At 37.2% G+C, this 27,858-nt stretch overlaps 1 protein-coding gene across 6 annotated transcripts in view; it reads right to left on the reverse strand.

The window, feature by feature from the left end:
• Positions 1–27,858, reverse strand: part of tei (irregular chiasm C-roughest protein teiresias) — a 233,198-nt gene that overhangs the window by 173,749 nt on the left and 31,591 nt on the right. For all 6 annotated transcript variants that reach the window (XM_035888314.2, XM_035888312.2, XM_035888310.2 and 3 more), the window contains exon 3: positions 2,602–2,643. In XM_035888314.2, coding sequence (XP_035744207.1) covers positions 2,602–2,643 — 42 coding nt within the window. The remainder of the gene's footprint in view (positions 1–2,601; positions 2,644–27,858) is intronic.

Below are 27,858 nucleotides of genomic sequence, written 5' to 3' on the forward strand. Positions count from 1 at the left end.
TTAAAGAGCGCACGAGTAATGATCACACTCGGTTACGCGCGTATATCGTAGAAATAATAGAGAACGAGAAGAGAGTTTTACGAAAGTACAACGCTTACATGGAACCCCGAAAGTCGATCGTAATAGTAGTAGTAGTAGTAGTAGTAGTAGTAGTAGTAGTAGTAGTAGTAGTAGTATTGCATGCTTTTTGAAGACTCGAAAATCGAACTGGTTGACTTAATCTCTCGAGATGGAGTACGTGACTTTGAAGTATCACTTGAAATTTATAATTAAAGATCGACGTTCCCCGGAAAATAGGAAGTTTGTTTGAAATATACTGACGTTCGGTGTGCGCGTTGAAAGATTCGTTCAAACTGAAAGGCATTTTAAGAAGTTGAAGTTAAAATAAGCAGTTAACTAATTGTTAGCCTACGATAAACACGAAAGTAAACACAGTCAAATAACTTTGTTGTCAAGCTATGACAACAAAGAAAAGAGAGAGAGAGAGAGAGAGAGAGAGAGAGATTATATAAACAAAAAAATCAGTACTTTAAAAACGTACAAATTCTTTGAAAAGATTTGTGAAAGGAATAACGCCGATAAAAGGTCAGATCAACGAAACAACAAAATTTTTCCTTTCGGTCACTATTGCAAAGCTCGTTTCAAATTCAAAGCGATGTTAAAGAGAACTTTCGCGCCAACTTTTCCGATAGTCCACGCGGAGCTAGTGCAAATATTTGCAAAGAGTTTCCCGGCTGAAGTGAAACGTTCGGTAGCCGTTGGCGCGTGCCAAAATTCGCTTACGTTTTTCTAGTGTGTGGTAACCTGAATACTTTTTCGAACGATAAATCGTTACGATAACGTGATTAATCCACGATGTGAAAATTTTCTTACTCATTTTACATAAATAAATAATACGATTTAAAAATGATCATTCATTTCCTTAAACGATCATAAATCAGTTAACCCGTCGGATCTTATTGTCACAAATATCTATAAATTCGTATTCATTCTTGATTCTATTTATAATTCTGTGACACGTCGTTCGGTATAAAAATAAAGAAAAATGTCATCCCGATTTTAAAGAGCATACGATGATTTCTGCTTTACGTATTACTATAACACGAGCACTTTTAAAATACAACTGTCGTTCTTGGTTCGAATAAAAGCTTTCGCCGTTTGTTGGCCGGTGAATTGCAGGAACGCATATACGTTTTATCGCTTGATACGGCCTAACGCGCACAAAGAGAAACACCATCGTATACGTTAACATGCATACGTAGATACGTTAACGTACCGTTTTACACGTACGGGAAAAAGATTTGGTAGGTACACTTAGGTGCACTAAAACAATCGGCTTTTATTCGCACACGCGCATACGCATACGTAGATATGTACAATACAATTTTGTGAGAGATATCGAAATCTCGCGAAAGCCTCTCTCAAACGCGTGGAACGTATTTCGGTGTGCGGTAGTGTGGCGCGGCCTGCCGTACGGCCACAGGGCGAACGCTGATGGACGAAATAGAGGAAGAGTAGTGGGGATGGAAGTGAACAGAGGAAGGGGGAGACTCGAAGGGGGAGTGTTTTTACTGCATGGCATCAAATTGTGATGCATGAATGGCTTAAAAGGCCACAGCCCACATTACGGTCGAGCGTGCATCGCGGAAATTTAGATATTCGTCAACTGCCAACTGCCGGCGCGCGTTTTGCTCCCGTTCGTTGATGCATCGAATCGTGCGAACGGCTAGAGCGTTCACGAGCCAGCCCGCGGACCAACTAAAAGCTCCCTTTCCTCTCTCCCATTCTCGTTCATTGCTAGCTCGAATGAGCCGACAATTTATTAGTCGCATAATTGTGCTTTAACATCTTCGTTTTGCCGTATTTCCAGATAAATTAACGACACTGGACTCGTTTGCCCGTTGCCCGTCCAACTAGGCTTTATAAAATGGTCTCGTTAATCGACGAAAAGCGCTGTTTCGACTACACAACAGTTTATACACGCAGGCCTATGCCAATTATACTAATGATTTGTTGAAGCACGCTGGATATCCAATCGAGGATATTATTCGCATCATCAACATCGAATGCAATTACGATGGTTTCGTGTCAATAGAAGGTTTCTGTATCCAATGCGACCTCAGTTATGCGAGCATATAAATAATTAAACAGCGTTCCAGCTACCTTGTGACTGATATTTACGAGAGTATATACATATATATATATATATATATATATATATATATACATATATATATATACATATATATATATACATATATATATATATATTTATATATATATATATACACATACATATACATATACATAGCAATATGATCAAAAGCACTAAGCATTATGTATCTTTATCCGTTCAAGTTTATTATATAGTTGGTTTCGTTTTGTTAATTATCTATCGTACCATTGGTTGGCAAATATATTTGTATGAATATCCAATGAACAATAATAAAACTTTAATGGAGGCAAATGTATGCGATGGAAGAAAGAAAAACTCGTAAATATTTTCGAGCCCATTTGAGAAATGTTTTCCTCTTCAAACATTTTCACGGAGCATGCAAAACGAAACTTTAATGGAGAATTTTCATTTCTTTATATTCTTACCGGTTCTCGGAGAATCCGTGGTGCCCGCACGTTGTCTAAGGCCTGAAACAAAAACAACAAAATTTATTAACATCGAAGGTACAAGTGTTATATATGAATGAAAAAATTATCTGTTGAAAGAAACAAGCGTAGTGATCATCGCCGTTATCTTTTTCTTCGTTGTTGTTGTCGTTGTCTTCGTCTTCGTCTTCGTCGACGCATCTCAACGATATTCCACAACATCCACGATGCTTCGCGTCCAACGAAACTTCTAAATCAATTTCGTCGTAGGAAGCAGAAGTGCAATCAAAACTTTCGAATTCTACGGGCGAGTTACCGAGTTTCCGTGCCCAAAAGGTTTCGTACGTCTTGCGATTCTACCCCTTTTCCTGCTATCTCACGGAGACAAAATTAATCTTACAAAATGTTTGTGAATTAACCGAGAAATCCAACGGCAACTATAATTTACCATCAACCACCACTAATTTTCTCGACAAATAGCATGGAAAGTACTTCGAAAAGCATGAACATCAAGAAAATATCAATCTCAATGTATTTTTACAAAATGGAAAAAAAAAGCAAGAAAAAAAGAAAACATCAATATCAAAAATTATGTGTTAGTCGAGTAAAGTAAAGAGTGCATTTATTAAATCGAAACCAATGAGAAACAGCATATAAACGAAGAATAATGAATTACGAGAGGGAAAAGGGAAGAGAAAAGAGGGAAAATTTGGTGAAATAATTAGCTTGTTATGGTTGTTATGACGACGCAAAAGAGGTACGTAAGAGAACAAGTGAAATAAGTTTAAGGGAGATTAAAAATGCAGAAAAAAGAATAGTTTACGGTGTAAAGACGTTCTAAAACATACTTCTCGAGCAAGATCTCATCTCGTTTTAATAATACTTTAACGACGAATTTAACCTATTTACGATCCCACATCGAGTCAGGCGAATTCTATCTTTTTCTTTTTTTTTTTTATCTTCTTAATCTTTTCTTTTTTTATCTTCCTCTCTTTTTTCTCTTTCCCTTCTTTGTTCTGACCCTTTTGGCGCTAATGTAACTACCCCGTTTCGAACTTTAACCAAAAAAGACCACAATGTCCTTTTTCTTTCGAAAAGTCACGCGTTGATTTCGTGATCGTTCGTTGACCGAAAGGAATTATATAGAACATCGGACGTGACTCTCCAAGCACGAAGCAACGAGAAGACACGAGTTGAATAAAGAAAGAAGAAGAAGAAAAAGAAAAAGAAAAAGAAAGAATCGACGATAAAGATACGAAACGAGGCTATTTCAATCTCCATCGTTCTTCCTTTATATCGATTCAAACGCTACGTCAACTTTGAAAAACTTTCGCTGCAGTTGCCTGACTTTTTCGAAGTTTCACAGAAAGTAGTACTCCTAGTCGTTTCGACGAGTACTCGGTGGTACTCACCAAGGAAATTACGTCCACCAAGCCAATTTGTTTAACGAACGCGATCTTTCTCGTTTTCCGACGAAGCTTACTCGTGTTACTCGTTTGAATTTTCATATTAACGTGTGTTTATCGTTTCGACAGATTTTATACTTCAACAGAATATACTTAATCTATATATTTCTATACATAGACGACAATACATTTCACAACGAATATAACGGTAGAACATTATCGATCCAAAATGCAATGAAATAGAAAAAGAAAAGGGGGAGAACCCTCGAGAACGGAGACAACCGAAGGGGTTGCAACAAAAACGACAAAATCGATAACAACAATTCACATATGTAAGTATATTTGTTACCAGCTTCATTATGCTTGTATGATAATATGGTATTACGCTTGCACGTGTACCTATCTATTATATCTATGCCATGTCTATGTTAAAGGAAGTTATAAGTCTGATTCTTGGGAAACTGGGAATGAGAAAGATAAGAGCGACGTGAGTAGACTCCCTACTCGGAGAAACCGATAAGAGATACTCTTACGAACCTAACTTAAACTCACCTTTAACCTGCGACGAACGACCCCTCGACAAGCGTTGGTTGCTCTCGATAGAGTTCAATTCACCGACACAAGACGGAGTTTCTTAATAGTAAAACGTATATATATATATATATATAGAGAGAGAGAGAGAGAGAGAGAAAAGAGTTCGGCAAACGTATCGAAGATATTTATTTGTTTATTCGATCGTCTCGATAATAAGATCCTTGAGAAGTTCAGCGTATAGGCATCATAAAGACAAGAAATTTCATAGGTCGATATTTCGAGGCAATCGTTTTCACGTACGAAACGTCGATCGTTGAAAATTATTTATTGGAATGACTTTGACGATAAAACAATAACGATCTCGCTATAGGAACGTTACCGGCTCGTCGGAAAATTGGACGCCGATGAGCGTGGGATTCGAGGAAAAAATCGAAATCGATCTTACGCCGCGATACGCTCGAGGCCGTCATTTTTTATTTTGTCGATATTTATCGAGAGAAATACGAGGGAGGTGGAAAGCAAAAAAAAACGAAAACAAAAAAGGGAGAAAAAGGAAAAAAAAAAATAAAAAAAGAATGAACCGGTAACTGCGCGCCGGCAGCAACTGTGAAATACCGAGTCGGAGTGACACATACCCTTTTCGGTTGTGCGCTACCATTGTGCGCTCAATGCGAAAATGGAGCAGCGCCCAATGCTCGCAGTTACAACGCCAACGTCGAGTAATTGCGACGCGATGGATATAATTAACTACAGATCGTAACGGTAATAGCTATCGCATGATTTATAGGAAGCAGAATGTTAATGAGTATCGCAAAGGTACTTCGCTCGTTTATTACGATTACGGGTTACATAGATAATGGTGAGTGCGTGCTGTACACGAAAGAAGGTAAATTGAAAATTGCTCACGCGCGTTATAATACGCAAATTCGAGAGGCCCTTCTACGACAAACGGACGGTGACAACGGTGGACCGTGCAGGTGGCTCGTTAAAATTTTACGCGGATGAATGTTCACCGATCGAAGTGACGTGCCGAATTACGGAAACATAATAAGCATCGAGAGTGTCCTTCAAATTGCATACACGTTTGACGTGATTTTCAATGAGTGGACGTTTGATTGAAATCCTTCCTTTTTCTTTTCTACCACTTTTCAAAGAAAACTTTTGAAAAAAAGATATACACGAATATACTGAATGAAAAGCAACAACATGCATTGGTGGTATTCTATCTTTTTTCACGTTTCATATATTATTTTGCATATTATATATATATACATATATATATATACAAAATATGCAATATTTACATTTATATTGAAAATATCTGTGATAATAAAGAAGACGTAACAAAAGATATATGAAAAATAAAATTTTTCGAAAATTTTTTGTAGAAATTATTTATTACAAATGATTTATAATAATTTTATTGATAAGATAAAGAAAAGTCTAGTCTTTTCAAAGTCTTTATGATTTTTAATCTCAAAGATATTCCCATGTAAAAATTAAACATGTTTCATATTAATTCATTGACCTGAATAATTCCTTTAAAACAAGTGCATTAAGGTGTGTGAACACAGTGACCTTAATATATAAATTTATGAAATTTGAACGCTCAGTTGGAGTTTCAACAGGACGATATTCTCGAAATCAAAAGTGACAGACACTTGAGAAAACTTAAAGAAGAAAATTTTCTCTCTTTTTTTTACTTAAGAATATCGATACTATCGAAATATGATACATATTTTTTTTACGGATAATTAATGTATTCTTTATAGACAATTTATTATAAATACGTACGACAACATACGAGCAAAAATATTCTAATAAAATTATTAGATTACCTACATTACGAATTGACAATCTAAGTAGATATAAATAAAATTAATTATCAAATAATTTTATCGATCTAATAGTTAAACATTTAGAGAAAAATATATTTTATATTCAATGAATATAAAACTTTTTATTTCTAAAGCAAATCTACAAATTCGATAGGTCAAGCATAAAATTTGTTTACCAAACCAATCAATGAATATTATAAGGACGATCGAATAAATTGCATTGTTTGATACCATGAAATACGTAAATATAATATAGAAAGAATGTTATTGTTGAAAAGAGTGGAATATCGTTGATCCTAAAAAAGAAAATCATCTTTCAAAGATATTTTCCAACGAAAGACTTATCGTCGGTGTCCACGAAAGTGCATACGAGTAGAAGAAACGTCGAGAATTTCATTTCCGGTGTCCATTAGACGTCAACCATGCTACTATATTTATCATACTGCAACGAAAAATATTTATTAGTCGCATGACTCAACAACGGCGTCACTTATGAGAACGTCGCTCAAATATAGCGCATTGCTCGGATGAAATGTAAACCGTGGTAAAAACGAACAAGCAATCTGCTACAACAACGGAAGACGTCTCTCTCTCTCTCTCTCACACACTTTTTTTTTTAACATAGATATTTTAAACAAAAACGATTCAACGAGCAGTCATGCCATTTTTATAGTGGCCTTTTTCTGTGTTCCACTTTGTAATTTAAATAATAACGGTCGCGTTACGTGTAATCCTCTTTCTATTCCAATATATATATACATATATATATATATGTATATATATGTATATATATGTATATATATGTATATATGTATGCATATGTATCTATTTTTCTCTGTTTGTGTTTTACTCCGGCATTTATCAAAAAACGAAACGAATGGCCAGGAGCGTGATGTTGTCTATGACGCGAAGAGATCGACTTGAAAAAACTGAACTCACGATTTACAACGCAAATGACAAGGACAAAAAGTACGCATATGAGCATCGACATATAAATATGTATACACGCATACACACCCACACACACACACACACACGCAAACGTTTATATAATAATACGTATATGTTTCAGAAAAAGTAATAAGTCATTAAAGAAAATGAAATTGAAAAGCGTAGTAACCCGAAAAGGAACTAATATAACATCGGATAAAGTAAATCCATGTTAAATCGTTTATATTCGCCTAATGTGGAAACACCCATACGATTACAAACATTGAAAACGTATGCTCAACCTTCGTTTTCATGACATAACGTTAACATATAGGCAACACTTAATAAACTTTCCCTTTAGCCGCATACACATACCGACCTCGATCATTGACAATGAAATTTTAAGATAGAAACATGAAAATGCATATTTTAGAGATACGAGCCGAACCGTTCGAATTAATATCACGAAATCATTATAATATCGTTCGTCCATGAAAATTAAATATTTACGTATTATGTCGATCATAAAGCGATAGTTATATTTTTAGCGACAATAAATAGCGACTAAGGACAGGAACGTGTGGGGAATATGACCAAAATTCACTAGCGTTAATAATGGATTTCGCATATTTCACCATAATTAACGCTACAGAATCGTCGGCCGTTCCTGCCGATTATAGGCGTTGCGTTACGGCACCGTAACAGGATCGCGTGCTGCATCAAATTAAAATGCACTTCGCGAGCGAAGGCGACATTAATATCCACGAGCGTTTGGTTATGTACATACATACGTATGTACATACGTAGATAGGCGAACAAGGGAAACAATATAATGTTCGTTACAATTATTAACGAGTATGAACACGTTCACTTTGAGCTTCGATATAAAAAAAAAAAAAAGAAAAAAAAAATAAATAAATAAAAAAGAAAAAAAAAAGAAGTAATAAAAATGAGGCAGGTCTCTTTATAGTGAACGCTTTCACGGTTCGTTACAACGTCGTTTGTGCTCATTGAAAAGAAAGAAATTTAGAGAAAAATAAAAAAAAAATTAAAAAAAAGAAAAAAGAAAAAAAGAACGGAGAAGAACAAAAAATATGGGGAAAGAAAAAAAAAATAATGAAAAAGAAAATATCGATGTCCTCTCGCGAGAGAACGAAGTTACACACCATTTTCGAATTTATGCCGAGGACGACACAGGACACCCGGGGATCGGCGAAATTGCACTTCGAAAAAGAACAAAATACTATGACTCCTGCCAATATCGAGCACAGGTTCCATACGGACCAACATGAGCGTGCACTCGTGTTTCAGAGATTACCGTACACTCTGTACGTACCTAGGTGTTTATACGGTTCGCCGAAAATAGGAAAATTCATTGAAATTCCCGTGATGCGTTGAGGCTCCACAGCGTGGAGAAGATGTGTGAGAGAAGGGTATATTTTCGAGGATGAAAGAGACATGAAACGCGCTAACGTCGTGCCATTGCTAAGCGTTCAACGACCATTCGTAGAAAATGGAACCGAGCGAGCGAAATAAAGAAGAAAAGAAATGAAAATAGAGATACAGAACGAACAGAAGCGACCAAGTTAACGAGATTACACGGTCATTTCGACCGAAAAATTTTTTGTCCAACTCTTCTTCCTGTTTTCTTTCTTTCTTTCTTTCTTTCTTTCTTTCTTCCCTTCTTTACCTATCTTATTTTCTCTCTCTCTCTCCCTCTCTCTTCCTTCAGGTTTATGAGAACAAACCAACGGATCTTTCACGAAATGAACCGCAAAATAATTCCTTTTCTCGAAAGAAGTTCAAGTCGAACTAACGAATAAGTTCGATAAACGTTAGCCACCCTAGGGACGCGATAATAGAGCGAAGTTGATAAGGGTATCGCGAACGAAATCCAAGGTGACAGCTATCAACATGAGTAAAAGCGAGACGCGAACTGTAAGGCGAAACGACGAAGAGAACGACACGGTGAATCCCGAGCAGACGTTCCTCTCTTAATTAATGATTCGAATCTCATTTATCATTACGCGTCGTACCCTCGAAGCCCTTCGAAGTACCTCCTTCTAACGGAAACAGGCAGAATAGTTTCACCGGGACCTTCGCTTTGCTCTTCCTTTTCTCTCTCCCTCTTATTCTCTCTCTCTCTCTCTCTCTCTCTTTCTGTCTATCTGTTTCTCTCTCTCTTCTCCTCTCCTATACCTATACGATCCTATCTACAACTCCCCGTTCCTCGCTTTTCCCGTGGCCTCTTTCACTCCCATATCCCATTCCTGACTCTACTCCAGTCTTTCTTTAATTAAATAACTTCAAGACACTATCCGTTACTTCATCTTGAGCCACGTTCGACCATTTTCGTCCTTGACGGTCTTCTTCTTCAGCTCTGAACACGAGATGCCCATTAAGTGAATTCGCGGAATTCGATATTCCCGATATCTCTGCTTCCTCGTTTATCCCACTTCAAGTTATCCTTCTATACCTTTTTCTCACTTTTATCGGGCACTCTTAATAAAAGACGATTCTTTTTATAAAAATAAATAGAATAGAATTAAACATTTATAGATATCCATCACAAATATATATTCTTTCGGAAAAAATATATACATATATAATATAAATATATATATATTTACTTATTCTTTTATAGCATACACATTTTAAAGTTTATACATAGAATTCATAACTCTATCACTCATATTAAATTCATAGCTCTATATAGTCGTATCAAAAAAAAAGTGCGGACCATGTTTTTTCTAAACAAGAAACGAGCGATGAAGAGAGAGAGAGAGAGAGATAGAAAGAGAAAGAGAGAGAGAGAGAGAGAGAGAGAAGAAAAAGTGAGAGAGAATGGAACAAACGGATTATTTAGTTTTACAAATACGTCGAGTGAAAGACTTGAAATCGGTGTGTAATGCGATAACGCATAGGTATCGTATGCCATTGGCGCGGCAACCGAACACCTTTTACATCTGCATCCTACGGTTCATTCAAAAATCTCCACATCACGTGTATACATTTGAAACGCCAAAACAATGATAACCGTATGCTCTAACAAGCTTGATAGAATCGAATTACTTCGTTTATAATCTTCCTTATACGACTTTCGTTAGAAAATTCTCGCAAACGTCATCCAGTCACCGAACAAGGAGATAAACGAGATAATTTTTTCATCTAATTTTCGTCACTTATATTACTTCCACGTTTTATACGTTCGCTCTTCAAACGGAAGAAAATAAAAGAAAAAGAAAAAAGAAAAAAAGAAAAAAGAAAAAAAAAGCTGAAGAACGTGAAAGTATAAGATAACCTTTATCGTTGTAAGTTATGACCAACGATGCTTATGATAGATAAAAAGGAAGAAGGGAACACTTAAGAAAGGTCCCTTTTAATGCGACTGTCATAAGTATTTGAGAAAAAAATAATGAGAAAAAAAAAAAAGAAAAAGGTTTAAGTTATAAAATATCTTTCAGTTATCGTCATAATGATTTGTGCAAGCTAGTGATTTTTATATTATACAGACTAGAATCTTCCAAAGAACGAAGTAAGTAAGAAGGAAGGAAGGAAGGAAGGAAGGAAGGAAGGAAGGAAAGATCCACGACACGAAGGGTGGGCCGCGATTCGAGACGACGGTAAAGGACGTCGCTATATCGCCGGGCGTGTCTTGTCAGCCCATCCATTATTCAAGTCGCGTAACTTACAAGTGCGCCACTCCACGCACGGAGCCTCATTAATTCGCTTTATGTGTTTGCTTGCTGCCGGTGGCCACTACCAAGTCGTCGCCCCTACAAGACTTTCTCAGCTTCTCAACGCTCCGAGTTTCATCGAGGCACCCTTCTTCCCTTTCTTTTCTTTACTTTTTTTTTCTTTTATTCTCTAGTCTTTTCAAGATCTATTACATCTACTACATCCGAATGTTGAACGATAGATAGCTACGTCGAGCGTAATTACATTTTGTTCTTTATTTTTATATAAAAAAAAAAAAAATTGTTCCGCGAAAATTACTTTTTCTTTTTTTCTTTTTTTTTTTTTCAATCTTTAAATCTTATCGCAAATTCATAAAATAACACACGTAAAATTTTATGGTTTGTTCGACATATATATACGTCACCAAAATTTTATCTTCATTTATCAGATCTTATCTATCTTAAAACGATCTAACAAATGTACCAGTACAAATTACAAAATCACGACACGTCGCTAAAGCTAATTCCTCATTGTAAAATTTAAACATGATTAACGATCAACTTCCCGAATGATACACTCCTATCGCGTATCGTTCCTTTTTATTTCCATACAATGAAAATGGAATATAAACGACTTAATAAACGACAATATGTTTCTTATCCACTCAAAAGCAACGTCATTCTTTACCAGTATTCATCCATCGTTCTAATTAACGTTCTACTTTGCGTGGCGACGATGTTAACTTGCATCGAACCGCGATAAATAACATAGATCGTACTCTGTTCAAGCCTTTAGAATAGGTCATATGCATTATTAGCACGCGAACAATTAATAAGACTTGAAAAGAAACTTTATAAGAACGATAAATAAATTTAAGCCGAGATTATGCAATTCACGTGACTACACTTGATGTATATAACGAATGTTCTCTCTCTCTCTCTCTCTCTCTCTCTCTCTCTCTCTCTTTCTCTCCCTCTCTCTCTCTTTTTCTTTCTCTCTATCTCTCTATCTCTCTCTTTCTCTCTGAACAATTCCTGGAAACACGATGACGTTCTCGTTGCATTTCTGTTCCCTAAGGCATCATGTTCGATCGGTTTTGCCTCTAGAACCTTTCTCTCTCTTTCTCTCTTTGTTACTCATCCGACCATTAAGAACACTGTACGAATCTCCTACGGATTTATTTTCCTTGTAATTCACGCTTACGAGATGTCGAACGATCAGAGCTGACTCGTTCGAAACTGCTTCAAGCATACCACCATTGGGATCTAATTCCTAGGAGACCTTGGAACGTTAGCTTAGCGGCTAACAGTGTGCAACACACATATTTTACTGCATGCACATCTGTGGTCTACCATTGTACATCTATGTATGTATACGTATACTCGGTGGTGGTATATTGCCGCGTTAGTTTTCCCTACGTTTCCCCTTTGATAAATTCCCAAGGGTAGGCGTGCGTACGATCCAAATTCGCTCTCTCTCTCTCTCTCTCTCTCTCTTTCTTTCTCCTTCTCTCTCTCTCTCTCCCTTCTATCTATCCATCTCTCTATCTCTCTATCTCCCTTTGTACTGTTTTGACCTTCTCCGGAATTCGAAAGCAACCTCCAAATTCCCGGCTACCTCTCACCAACATTTTGCAGTTCTCTCCTTCGATCATGTACAATCTTCTACGATCGGTAACGAGCAATAGTTCGGATTTATGAAAGGCCATTTCAATCGTTCGATTCTCTCATGGAATGTTATCATATTTCATTCATCTTAAGGAAAAAAATCTTAAAATCTCTATGGAAAAACGCATAATTTAAATAATAAACGATCGGAAAAATTAATTCCCTTTGCTTTTTTTTTTTTTGAGGAAATAATTTTTTGTTTCAAAGAGAAGAAAAAAAAGAGAGAGAGAGACAGAGAGAGAGAGAGAGAGAAAGAGAAAGAGAAGAGAGAACGGATATCTTTATAAAGTTGCCAAGTCATTCGACTTTTTCATTACCCGCACTCAAACTTAAGGTATAATACATTTCTTTATGATCCGTTACTCTTCTTGATCTTAATTGCCAAAAGTAGTATAAGTACTCGTCGCATTGGCTTAAAAAGCATTACGATACCAAGGCTTCTTTTAATACGTAAAATACAAGTTGCCTTGACGAAAAGTTTTTTAAGTCTTACCTTTTCACAGTCAATCCAGGTCTTTGAAAATGGAAAAAGGTAAAAGAAAGTTGGCACTATATATGCTCTTTCATCAAGGAAACGTAGGAATAGAAAAAAGAAAGAAAAAAAGATCTTCTGCATTTGGTAGCCAAAGGTTTTTCTATATTATATGGTAACATTCGCGACATCCGTATAATATGAGCAGTTTTTCCTGTTCAACGGAGAAAATAAGAGAGAGAGGGAGAGAGAAAGAGAAAAAAAAAGAAGAAAAAAGAAAGTAAGTAAGATCTAAATGATAACCTATATCCATTAATATTTCACTAACGAGACTTTTTCTAGAAAGAATAACGCCCTCCTCGATCGTAGGGATAAATGATATAATTTTCAAGATAGTGAAATTTGAATGAACCTCGTTTGAGGCAAATATTCGATTAATCACACGAAACGAAAGCAGCTACTAGTTTTTTTTATTGAGATAGAAACTGAAGAATCCATTTATCTCTTTTACTCGACTCTTTTATTAATTTTCTACGATAATTCAATATTTTCTCTGATCATAAGTAAATTTCCTTTTACGTTTATCTGTTTGTTTATATCAACATATATAAAATCGTTCAAATTTCATAATTATGTTGAATTTTTAAGGGATTAAAACGAGAGCATAGTTCAATGTTTTAATGAGAGTATAGTGAAAAATCGATAAGAACGGTCTAATGCTTACGATTTTAAAATGAAAATTAAATCAGGATCAAATGGATAAAAAAAATGGTGGATAGAAAAAGGACGTTTCATCAACGTTTAGAATATCTTTCGCCGATATTCGAAGCTTACTCACGATAATAGCGATATCTAGTGATATTTCATCCCAGTTCTGTATAACATCGAAACTGCATATGGAAGTACGATCGGAGATAACTGTGCTGGCTTAACTCAACTACTGTCGCGAATGCAATTTGATTTTGAGAAGCCTGCGAGTGCAGGAAATTACGAGGCAATGTATGCCATCGAACATTACACATGAACACATACATACGTATGTATATATAGATGTATACATAGATAACCATCCATCTATTATTAAATCATTGTCTGAATTCTCCAAAAGTTTCTTTCAATCCTCTAATCGAAGCTTCGAAACGTGAGTTATAAAGTACCTGATACGTTTTCGCTAACTCAATATCCGTAACGTGGCTTTTATTAGAGCTTGAAAAGGACGTTATATTTCTAATGCACTAAAATAATACTCTCGGATAGCAATTTCTCTATTTGCGTTTTATTTCCACTATACGTTTATTTCTACTATAAAGAGAATAAAAGTACGGTAAACATTGGAGGTTGACTTTAGGATGATTTATTTAAATATTTTATATGACAATCGATTAATGAAATTAATAACAATTTAACAGTTTATTTGTGGAAGAAAACATTGCATGTTTCTTTTTCTTTTCTTTTTTCCATTTTTTCCGTTGTTTTTTTTTCTTTTTTTTTTTTTTTTTTTTTTTTTAAGAGGAAGCAACAGCAGCAATTAAGTAGATCTCGTTTAATAAATATTCTACATCTAAAGAAATCTAAATTTCAGATGATATTTATTTTGAACATTGTAAGGTAGATATCATATTGTTACTGTATTTACAAGTTATCACGAATATCTCTCGAACGTAGAAAACTCGTGATAAGGCCGAGTTGATAAAGAGAATGCAGCTGGTTGAGACTGGCGGTAGTTTGTTTGTAAAAAAACAAAGGAAAGGCCGAGTGAAAGAGAAAAGCAAGCGTACAGAGAGACAAGAGCTGCTCTCTTCTTTAGCGAGAAACTCGGCGAACGACGCGCCAGTGCGCCGTCCTGTGGCGTGCGCCGCTTGTCACGAGAACGGCTTAAGTCCGCGTTAATTAAGGGAGGCTTTAGCTCCTACCGACTATAATCACCCGCGGTGGGCGTCGCCATGGTGATTGCAGAATGCGTAGAAAATGGCGAAGCCGAATAGGAAAATGAATGAACCCGTAGTCGGACGTAGAAAAAGAGAGAGAAAGAAAGATGGAAAAAACGGGGAAGGAAAAAGAAAAATAAAAAGGGGAAAGGGAAAGGGAAAGAGAAGGAGAGGAGGAGAGAAAGAGAGAGAGAGAGAGAAAGAGAGAGAGAGTCGTTGCAACTGTTTTTACATTGTGCCCGCGGGACCGTCGGTCATTTGTCAGGCTGCTTTTCTTTCTCTCTCTTTTTTTCTTTTCTCTCTCACTCTCTCTTTCTTTCTCTCTCTCTCTCTCTCTCTCTCTCTCTTTCTTTCTTTCTTTATTTTCTTCTCTTTTCCTCCCTTAGTGCTTTCTGCACGAGACACCCCGTCGATGTTAACCGACAGTCGTTCGAGCTGAACGGCCGTGCCATTATAGTTTCCTGCCTCTTAACTGGCGATCCAGCACCACGAATGATCGTGGGAAATGTGGATCTTAGCCGTAAGTCACGGTACGGCGCGAAGCCGTATAATTTATGCATGAAACTTGATAGACCTCGTTCAACTCTAAAACGAGGCGTTTCCGAAGTACCATAAACCGCGAGATCCGTTTCTACGAGCTTTAGAAAAAGAAAGCTCTTCGCCATTGTCCAACTACTCTTTCATTCATTCTTTCTTTCTCTATCCTTTGAATTCTCTATATCTTGTCTTTTTCCTGGCTCGCTTTAACCTGCCTCTACTTCTCCACCCTCTTTACGACCGAACGTAATTCTGATGAAACGCAAGAAGATGAAACTTGAAAGAGAGTTGTAGAAGGGGAAGCACCGCAGAACGTTTTCATAGTCGTAATTACACACTAAAATTGTTAGCTGTGTGCTTTCCGACAATGTTGGTGACATTGTAGATATATACGTAAACCGTATATTTGTTATATCAAAGCGGATTCTTCCGAAATATGCATGATGAAATTTGCACGGTGATACTACTATGTCAAATTAAAAGAGAGAAAGAGACAGACAGAGATTGAGAGATTGAGATTGAGAGATTGAGAGAGAGAGAGAGAGAGAGAGAGAAAACAATGGAAGTAAAATTATTGTCTATATGTCGTAAAACATCATTATCTTAAACCGATTTTTCAACGGAGGAGAAATTAATTTAAGAGAAAAAATAAAATAAATAAAATAAGAGATTTAAATCGAAAGAAACGTGTAATAAAGTAGAAATGTGTAAAAATGAGTAGATAAAAAAATGTATAGGTATTTATTAACGTGAAAGTATCGTAACTGCTAGTGATAGAGTCGTTCTCGAAGCGTGACGAACCATCGACATCGGTTCGTCGGATTCTTCTTATCGAAACTATCGTTTGAAACGGGAGTAACGGCGTCGACCGCACGCTCAATCGCTCGCAATGGCAGCCACGTTCGACGATGCGGCCACGACACGGAGTAATTGGAGACTGTCTATCGCTATTGGCGAGCAAGAGGAATGGAGGGGGAGAGGCCCGGGGATGGAGGTTGGTTACACGAAGGGAAGCCGATTAATGCAAATGTCTAACCTATTGCGGTGTATGGCATAGCTATACTAATTAAACTAAGCGATCGAAGTGAAGCGAGGGAGAAAAGGGAAGAGTAAAGGACGTGTGACCGAGTGGATGACAGAGAGGGTGAGAGTACCAGAAGAGGGCTGCAAGACCACCGAGATAACTCCGCACACGGACAGACAGGCTAATGGAGAAAGAGAGATGGCGGACGTATGCGAGAGACAAAGAGAGAGAGAGAGAGAGAGAGAGAGAGGGGAACGACGATGGTGGAACGTGGGAGGTCAGGTTGAATTACCGTGGACCAAACTGGACCTGCTCTCTACGATGGTTCGCCCGCAACGCTTCAATTTAGAATGCTAATCAGGCACCGTCTTCTCATCCCCCTGATTCACCTCACTTCACTCTCCGCAGGTCTGACCTGCGTACGAACAGTTTAATGTCTATACGTGTATTCATCCCTTAATCCGTCGCAGCTTTCTGGGTCGTAGACACACTGTCTTTACCAGTGAACCAGTGGCACTCTATCAACGTCTACGAAGCGGGATTTCGTCGTCGAGAGTCTCGACAGGATGGCATCCTTCAAGGAAATGGAGGAAAGGACGCGCTCCGTCAGGAACTCATGCTGCGCAACGCTTCGTCTCATCCTATTGAGACTATCCTCGCCAATATGATAAAGAGATTTTCTTTCTTAAATTCTCCGACAATTCGTATGAACATTATTTTTACTGGAATTCATCTATTGGATAAAATGCATCGATTTTTCTTACCAATAACTTGGATATTAATAATATAGTTATTAGAAGGTTTAAAGGATTAGATTAATATTCATGTAAAGAGTTAAATAACGATATTTAGAGTATACATCGATTAGTAATAAAATCTTTCGAATATTTCCAAGGAAAATTGAAAGGAAATTAGAAAAAAAAATCGATACAGCTTGAAAATACCGTGGCACATCTGCGAACGCAAATAATCGGAAATGCGGTAGCCGTTAAGAATTTTACGATGGAACAAAATAAACGATTCGTAGCACGTACAACAAAGATCGATTTTAAAGAGTTCATTTGCTGCTCCTCCCTAGTAGTGACCTTTTTCGTTTCCTTCCCGACTAAAGATAACTTCGTGCTTTCTGCTTAGCCATGTAAATCCAACAAATAAAGAAAAAACGAATTTCGATTTAAACATTTAACGTAACACGATCTGACTTAAAAAGTTTCAATTGTCCTCGAATGTCTTAAGTAATTTTTAACACCGAAGCAATCCGAGCTCCACGTTGAATCATTTATTAACTCGTCGATGAAACTATCTCACGGTATAGTCGATTATACAAGATATCTCGGCTTCCCTCTAATTGGTAGACTTGTTAATTAACTGATAACGACGATTCCGCTTTCCAAACCTTACGAAAGGTTCGCTCGTAAACAAATGTTTCGAGAAAAATAACGAACCGAATAATTAATTCGGTCGACCGAGAATTTACAACTCCCATTTTTCATAGCGGAATGCTTCGCAAACAAAATGTGGATTCTCCTTCGTCGATATATTTTACCATCGAATCTTGGCACCTTCTCGCGTTATTGCCGAAATCGCTAATAATTTCGTCGATAACAAGAATGACGTTTTCACAAAATTTAATTATCCTACTCTGATATCATAACAATGGACTTATCGAGATAGTGACGCATGTCACTAAAGCGTGACTACGGTACAATGACTTCAAAATTCGATGGGAGACGAAAAAACCCGTGCCCGTCAAAGTTATATATTAAAATCGGAAGACCTGCGCTAATCACAAGCTATTCTCGTCCACGTTGACCAACCTGTCGTTTGGTCGCCTTTCAATTTTCAACCGATTGCACCAGCTGAGCCTCGGACAGGTTGACATCAACGTATGAAGTTTAATATTTCAATGAAAAATGGGAAACGTTGACAAAGAAGAAAAGGGTTGGCGTAAAAAGAGAGACAGAGAGAAGGAGAGAAATGAAGAGAATGTATTTCGTTACGAGCACGCTTCTGATCGTTGAAACGTGAGCCTCGTAAAGTTTATCGTTTCTGTTTCTCTCTCTCTCTCTCTGTCTCTCTCTCTCTCTCTCTTTCATATACGCGTACAAGCGTAAGGATGGTTCTACGAATAATGCGACTCACGTTACATCGCACAAACGATAGCCGAATAAATTATGGAAAAGAGTACGCTTAAAATTTAAATGCATCAGCCTTGTTCTCTTTATCTTTCGAAATGCGACCCTTTGAGAATCGAGGGCGAGAATTTCACGAATTCGAGAGAAGCCGCGGCATGAAACGAGCAGTCAAAGGAAAGTCTATGCTGTCCGAGTTCTCAAAATCCATAAATTCGTGAGACCAGACGCAACTTGTTCGTTTCTATCTAGTATTTCTCTTTCACTCACTCTCTTTCGCTTTTGTAATACGTTGCATCCTTTTCAAGCTATTCCTCTCTTCCGTTCTCACTCTCTTCTCTCTTCTCTCTCTCTCTCTCTCTCTCTCTCCCTCTGTCTGGCTCTATCTATCTATCGTTGCGTATAACCCTGTGCTTGCACGCTCGTAGTCCATGCTTCCTGTGCTACGGACACATATGATATACGAGGTCGTATATGCGTCACACAACGCAGAAGCGTATATAGATTACCGAAGGTGCGAGAGAGGCACAATAGAGTGTAATCAACGCCGAGAGAGCGTCGTCGAGCCGTGCCATCCGCGTTAATATTAAATCGCGGCTCCTGTGGTTGTCTCGAGTGCTTATCTCGGATCTTCTCGTCGCATCTTCGCTATATGTTAGCCGACATTCATGATTTTAGCTGCACTTCTCTTGAACCGGTCCTAAACTAGCTCTATCGCGACTCCATCTTCCACACTTTATCTTAATCTCCCGTCAACGTGACTAGCCGCCTTCTCGCATTCTCCGGCTAAAAGTTAGAAAAGGATTCGAGTCTTTTCCTATCTGATTCTTTTCTTTCCCTTTCAGTAACGACTTAACATATTTATTGTAGAAATAAATAATTTCTTTATCATTTGTACGAGGCATTGATCGCTAGAAGATCTATAAAGTTTTATTATTTCCCTATATCACTATCATAAGTAGTTACAAATGTTACGATTTATATCCATCCAATGATGATCGTGAAATAAATGTCTCTATCTCTTTTTGTCTCGCGTTTTTTTCTCTTTTTTTTTTCTTTTCTTTTCTTTTTTATTAGATACGATATGAATGGATCCATATACTCGTGAAAAATCTTCGCTATCGTATATCGAAGGGCGACAGGAGAATCTTAACCGGAGGTTCTTTATCATTCTCTTCTATCGTTTTCTCCACAAGGGCGTCCACCTTCATTCGCTGTTCTTATCGAAAAGGATCGACCTTAGGTGATCCACTTGGGAATTTCCGCGAACGAAAACGATGCTTATCTTAAAACGAGAACGAATGAGAAAGAGGTAGAAAAAGACAGAACTAACCTATCGTTACGATCGATGGTCGTGAAATCTCGTGAATACGAAATCACTATAGTACCTCCGAATGTATATCCTAAAACTGGCGTTACAGAGAAATCAATGTAAATTATGTAACGTTTAACGATGAATATTCAAAAGCAACAACCAACTAACCGGCCAAATAACGTAGTTGGTATAACAAAAATAACGCTAAAAATAAATTATAATTCATTTAAATATATGAAAGAAAATGAAAAGTATAATTAACATTTCGAAAAATTTTCGTCGTATTATTTAATCCTTGTAAAACAATTCACCTTCGAAAGGATATCGATAAAAAGACGTATATAAGAGGATCTTTTAGTCGAGTATTACGATGATGACATGGAGCTTCTCATAACGACGGCATAGAACTCGGGTTTAGCGAGAGAAAGAGTAAAGCTTATCTCTTCAAGCAGAGGTAAGATACATACTTCGTAAGATAGCTTCAGTCATCTTCGCTTAATCTTCGAATCTAGTTGCGAGAGCATACGCTTCGACGTAGTCCATAATTCTAAAAGTTAAGATTCGAATATACAAGGAAAAAGATAAGAAAATGGAAAAAAAAAAAAACGAATTGGCAAATCTTATAAAATTGTTAACGACGTCTTATTACAAATACTCCACAAAAGGAACAAGTAAAGATATAGTTACTATATATCTATGCATCGTAACATAGCCTAAAGGTTAGAATCGATTGCGATACCCAAGCTACGTTAATACGTGGCCCGTTCAGGCATCGAATTTCACGTATAACATGGATAAGCTATTTGGTCGCGCGGAGGTGGTCCTTTGTGTCTAGGGTTTCGTTTAGCATCAAATTTCGTTCCAAGTGCTTACGAGCCTCCTGTGCTACTCGACGTTACCCGGTCAAAAGCGTTTCTACGTTCTCGTCGTTTAGATCTCCCTCTCAAATCTTCTTTGGAAAACCATCTGCTTCTTTTTCAACGAGCTCATACGAAGCGTCAAAAAAAAAAAAAAAAGGAAAAAGGAAAAAGGAAATACATTCGAGTTAGCCAGACGCTAATTCTATTAAGAATCCATGTCATGAGGGGTTTTATTAAGAAAAACAGTTCACGACAGACGGGCTGTGTATTTCGAGTCTCCCTCTCTCTCTCTCTTTCTCTCTTTCTCTCTCTCTCTCTCTCTCTCTCTTTCTCTCTCTTCATCCGTTACAGTAGTGAGTAGGAAAAGTAGAACTTCAAGCGATATTACATCTGGAATTCTTCGAAGAAACTTTCTTTGCTTGAACTTCTCTGTTCGTTTCTCTTTCTTTCTCTCTTTCTCTTTCTCTCTCTCTCTCTCTCTCTCTCTCTCTCTCTCTCTCTCTCTTCGTCTCTTCTCTTATTCCTACTCCCTTTTTTGCCTCTATCGACGACCTTTTTTCCGTTTTACGCTCATGTAAGCACGTGATTTATGCCGATGACTTGCAGCTCCGACGCAGGGATACCCCACTCCCACCCAACCACGAAATTTGACTCTGTCAAAGAAATAAGGTCGCTACGTACGCGTGCATGGACTATGAATAAACAACCGCTAGCCGATTCGTTGGAAAAACAAAAGACGAGGCCGATAGAGAGAACTGAGCGTAAATTTATCAGCGCTTTTGCGCGGGTCACTATCGCTTGCTAATAATTAATGATGTCCCTGCAGAACGTATCTCGTTCTCATTCAATGCGCAACCTGCGTTGAGTGATCGATAACGAATGTATTAATCCACCACGAGTACGCTTCTCGGTTATTTAATTAAATTTATCATGTACTTTATCATTACTTATGATCGACCAAATAAACTGATATTATAGATTAAGACAAAAATTAAAATTTCTCGTTGGTGCGAGACAAATGTTATCGATGAAATAAACAAAATTGATGTAATATCGAATTACGACGAAACGTAAGGACAAATGGTATCAATGCCAAATGAACCTTTTGGAAACTTGCCGGAGCAATCAACATTTTTAAGATTGCACATATATTGACAAGGATCGAAAACATAATCGCCTCGGTCGAGATTAATGTTCAATATAACAGGAAGTAATCAAGTAATATACATTCGTTAAATTGATGAATCGACTTTTTCGAACATCAAATTGATGGTTCTATATATGTATATAAATCTATCACATAAACGTATATTTTATGTCATTTTTATGCACATATATTAATTACTAATAAATATATATATATATATATATATATATATATATATATTTTAAGCATATATAGTGCGTATATTCCGTATGGCTTGATTTTTACGTTAAAAAATTGTAATCGTTTTTTCACGATTCGATGTTAAACATTTATCGTTATTCCGCAATTTCACACTAGAGCAACCAAAATCTAATTCGAACGAAACTTTCCAAAATTGCGATTGGATGGACATACTGCGAGAAGGACAAGGTGGAGAATAGAATACATGCAATACACTATACATACATACATAGATACATATATACATACATACAGATAGACAGACAGACACGATCGAATGCAAAACGACGAGAGAAAAAAAAACAGCATTCGCCACGACATTGTCGTCGAGCGGAGCTTGCATTTCGAATTTCCCTTTAATGAGATTGCGGTAGATGTTCCGTTATCGATCCTGGGAAACGAAAAGGTGGAGGGTACGTCGGCGAAATAGAGAGAAGAGAATAGAAGAGAGAAAGAGAGAGAGAGAGAGAGAGAGAGAGAGAGAGAGAGAGAGAGAGAGAGAAAAGGAGAAAGGACGTAGAATAGAAAGGAGGAGCCATGGGAAAGAATTAACATAGCAAAAAGAGGAGGGTAGAGTGAATTGAGAAAATACGAGCATCCCATTTTTTAGACCGTTCCTTCCACGTAATACATTTCCTAAGTGAGAGAGAGTGAAAAAGAAGATACGTAGAGTGAGAAAAAGAAAGAAAAAGAGAAACAAAGCAGAAACGGGAAGGTTAGCACTTAATGAAAATCTACAATACTTAAGGTCCCTTCCGTAATTCATCCGACAGTGCTTTAGAGGAGAACTTAGAGAATCCGGCGTTCTCTCGCACTGCAAAGCATTAATTTTTAACGCCGACGTGCCGCTTAACTCTTCCTCTATCTTCTACCTTCGTAATGCGAGACAATCAGAGTGCTTCTCGTGGAAGTTGATAAATCCGATTTGCAAGAACGACGGGCTGCCAGCCACCCGTGGATCCGCGAGACTTCTACCTTCAAAAGAGCTGACATCGCTAACGAGCGGGATACGCGGAAAGTCGAGCTCTTCGAAAATACTCCCGAGCCTCTTTTGTAGCGTACTAGATTCATAATTTGCAATCGACTTGCTACTTGATTTAACCCAATTTTTTAAACTCATCGATTTTCACGATTATTTCACGTTAACTTGTATCATTCGCGAAAATTTTCTTTTCCTCTCTTTCTTTTTTTTTTTTTTTTTTTCTTTAACTCTTTCGAAAAGTTTTCAAAAAATAGATTAATATAAATGAAACTTTTGATATATTACATTTTATCATCTTTGTATAATTAAATTTACAGGAATAAATTTATTGAACCGTTAAAGGTAAGAAAACATTGAAGAGTTGATATGCGAGTCTCGTAGTCGAAGGATGAAAACTTCTTCGAAGTGAAGCTCGTCGCAAGGACAACGTCGAAAACGACTCGCAAGAAACGTCCCTAGTACGTCCACGCTGTTCGGTAAGTAGACTAGCAGTTTCTCTAAACTTTTCTTCAAGAACACGAAGAGGACATACCAAAAGGACGCCAGCTGTACCTGCTACACCGGCTCGTAACGAAAGAAACGAGCCGGAACTTTATCAAAGAGGTACGTGATCCTTGCACTTAACGACCAACCGTATCTACGTTCTACGAATCGTCGCCTCTTAGAGATAGACTGGAGAATACTTGTACGGAGTAAAGATTTCTTAAATTGCTTTTGTTAGAAAACTCCTGTCCTTACCGTCTACATCGAATCCGTCCATGTCATAGCGAATTACGCGAAACTTTCTTTTGCTTTAAACCGATACGTTGAAATAAAAGATCGACGATCGATAATAAAACTGATTTCTTTCTTTGCATCTTTTAAAACTCAATTCGATATTGGATACATGGAAAATCGATTTGCGATTTAATGTCATCTTTTTTTTAACGATTTAATAAAGAGAATAAAGAGAGAGATACGAAGAGGAACGAATATAATCGAAAGAATAGAAAACGATTCTCATAATTACTTTCATTAGTCTGAAACGAGTTTTGTCCTCTCGATGAAGGGAGAAACTACAAAGGAAGGGTAGAGCTCGTTTTAACTGCTAGGTATATCTAATCGTAAGTCATAGTCGAGACGATGCCCGATACACGCTCGCTTAACGAGAATTTTACGACATCGAGTTGCGCGTCGTAGTAGGAACGATCGCAACGATAAATCCAATTTTGTTGATCACTCACGTAAATGCCGTTGGCACGAGAGAGCATCGTCGATACGTTGGGCAAAACGATCGGAAACGTGCCTGGAGTTCGTTTTGCTTTCAAACAGTGGAAAAAAAATGGTCTGATGGTACAAAAGGATACTTTGTAAACTGTGAATTTGACTTTTTCAAATAATTTGAGCGATCGGAAAAAGTGGAAAGAGATAGAGTAAAAGAGAGGTAACTATAAAAAGGGAGAAAAAGAGGATGGGAGCTTGGAGATTTATTTAGTACGCAAAAAACGCAGAGAAGCGCTCGAACGTATCACAGTTTTTTCTAGCTCACATATACAGCAACTCACGTATACATGTGTGTATATATACGTATATATATATATATATAAATACATACATACACATATATGTATGTCTATATAACTATAGCGGTCAGATTTTGTTGTCAGCTGGGTAAGCGTATATTGCAGTAGCGAACGTAATAGTGCCGCGAGAGGTACAACGAAAGTAGCTCGACGCTAATAACTTCGGCGGTACATAGACCACAAAAAGCCGCTTTCGGCTCGTGAGGTATTTTAGCTCGTGGTACCGCTCGACGTCGAAATTACTGGCCATGGTGATCGTTTGTCCTATTGCGAGTACAATACAACGGTAGAGAACGTACGCGAGATTTGCTAGGTAAGAACGTTCGAATTATAGATCGGTGTTCTCGTGAATCTCGATTGCGTTGCGATTATGTGGAATGGCTTCAAGTACGACGAATGGCTTCAAATAAACCGAGAAGAAGAATGTTTCTTTAAATCCTCCCTATTTTTCATTTTTCTTTATCATTACTTTGTTACGATCTTTCCGTTTTATATATATATATATATATATATATATATATATATATATTTATTGTTATCGCAAATTATTCATTAGTCATCTTTCTATCGATATATTTAATAAAACTACGCGCATTAAATAAGTGTAGCTCTATCTCTTTCTCTCTCTCTCTCTCTCTCTCTCTCTCTCTCTCTCTCTCTCTCTCTGTCTTTTTTTTTACGCTGAAATATCTGTCCATGTAATATTTTTCATATTCGAATGGCAATTCGAATTCTCAAGCGATCTTTAATAAAAGTTTGAAAGTATTTCATTAAATCACACTTAATTATCTTCGCAAATTTTACATTTTTAATTTCAACGTAACATCCCTTATTTAAAAATTTTTAATTATTCTCTAATTTCTCTCACCCATCATTTCTCCTTTCATATTTCCTTTACACGCATTATGTATATCTACGAACGAGTCATCGTTCAATGAAAGAAGGTTTATGAATAATGAAATCATCAAAAAAGTCGTTTTTTATTATTAAGACGTTGGCGTACAATAAAGGATGATATAAAATTAACTATTGTATTCTTTCACGAAATGATCGGAAAAGAGGCGAGAAAAGATGGTAGAAACTCGTCGAAATGTCCGTCGTGTAGTCGAAATTGCGAGTCGTTATCGGATAACCGCGAGAAAGCGACAAACGTGAGAATTCGAGCGTGGCGTGGAACGAGAACGAGAGAGGAAATCACTACTGGGTCCAATAAGTCAGCGGGGCCCGTGGAGAGACTGGTTTTAGCGTTGTACGTAACTTCGTAAGTGGAGGCACTCTTGAGGCAACCTGGCGTGCAGCCAGTTTTCCCTCTGTACGACTTCCAGCAAGCTTGCGAGAACCAACCGTTCGTTCGCAGTTACTGAAAACTATCCGAGCGGATGCGCGCTTTTCATTCTGATTGACCGAGATTTGTTCACGACGTCTACGTTTCCCTCATATATAGTTGAATCAAGCCGAATATAAATTCAACGAGTATCGAATAATTTCAATCTTCACATAACGTTTAACGTTACGACTAATTTTATTTCTAACTAATGAGATCCAACGCTGATCAACTAGTTTTCGACATCGAATATCCTATCAGTTGGGAGATCATTGATATCATTTATTTAGGACACTATCTCGTATATTGAATGCATTTAAATCACGTCGGTTTGCCAAGCGCATTAATTCGATCAGATTAATCATAAATTTATTTGTGATCGATAACATCATTAACAAGATTTATAAAGTTCGAAAAGATGCAAAGAGAGAGGGAGAGAGGGAAAGACAGAAGAACAAATAATTACATAATCCTATTATATTAAATCTTTAAATGGTATGATGTAATTTATATAAATTTCATGCTATTTCTCTTTTTGACAAGTATTCTTATAGTTTCATTTATAATAAAAATATTCAATGTAGCTACAAAAAAAATCATATAAGAGATAAATATTCGATAAAACCTCAATTATCGATTGGGCAGGAACAAAAGAGATATTAATTTACGATTTGTTTATCGAATGTTGCATCAAATCGGCAGGACTTGTTATATGAAATTGTGAAAAGTGTAATCGGCAATGCCAAATACGTAGACAATTATTCGAACCATTTCGAAGCTTCGTTGTTTGTATCTGTGTGCTATTTCCACGATTGCAAGTACCTCTCTTAGACGAAACCCTGCATATATTTACCGAGGTTCTCTGCCAAACTACACAGTCCCTGTAACTCCCTGAGCCAGCTTTGGTACACCGTTCACGACAATTCGCGTTGCAAGTTACACAGCCCACAGGCGATCCGTTTCGAATATTCCTCCTATTCCTCAGTACAAGTTGTCTATGCGTGATGCTAGCTGCGCCATCTCTCGAAGAGAGAACACCACAATAGATTTTGTTTCCACTGGAACTTTCATTTCCTGTAACCTATCCGCAACTGGCATGGAATGACCAACGCGATAGTCAAATGAAAACTTTCACAATCAACTAAAGAAGTTCCTCTCGACGAAATCCATTCAATATGGGAACGCTCGTTTAAATTTTTGTCGATGATCGAAGAGATAGATCGTTTAGGTAAAGTGGAGAATATTTCACATTTGACCGAGTGAAGACGCTAGTGTTTTGTCAAAGGACGAGCGACACAAAAACCAAACTTCGATCCTGTCCCGGACATGCACGACAAAGTTTACCCATGTAAAAAGTTATAGGTGAACTAGCTATAGGTCGAGAGAAAGAGGGAGGGAGAGAGAGAGAGACACTAAAAAAAACTCTATCCAAATACTCCTGCCGACTTCAGGAGCCAAAAACAATCCGATGAGATTTTGAAAAGATTTACAAGATTTAAAAAGAAAGCAAAAAGGTTTCGAATTTATATTAAATACATAAAGTTAAATCCAATATTCTTAATAGATAAGTTTATCTTTTATCTCAATTAGAATTGAAAGATTCTTCAAATAAATTGTTGCGATCTTAGAACCAATTGAACTTTTCGTTTATTATTCACGATTGTAAAGTCTTTCAATTTTC

Source organism: Vespa mandarinia, chromosome 2 (genome assembly GCF_050613455.1).
Source record: "Vespa mandarinia isolate Hongniang chromosome 2, ASM5061345v1, whole genome shotgun sequence".
NCBI classification, from domain to species: domain Eukaryota; kingdom Metazoa; phylum Arthropoda; class Insecta; order Hymenoptera; family Vespidae; genus Vespa; species Vespa mandarinia.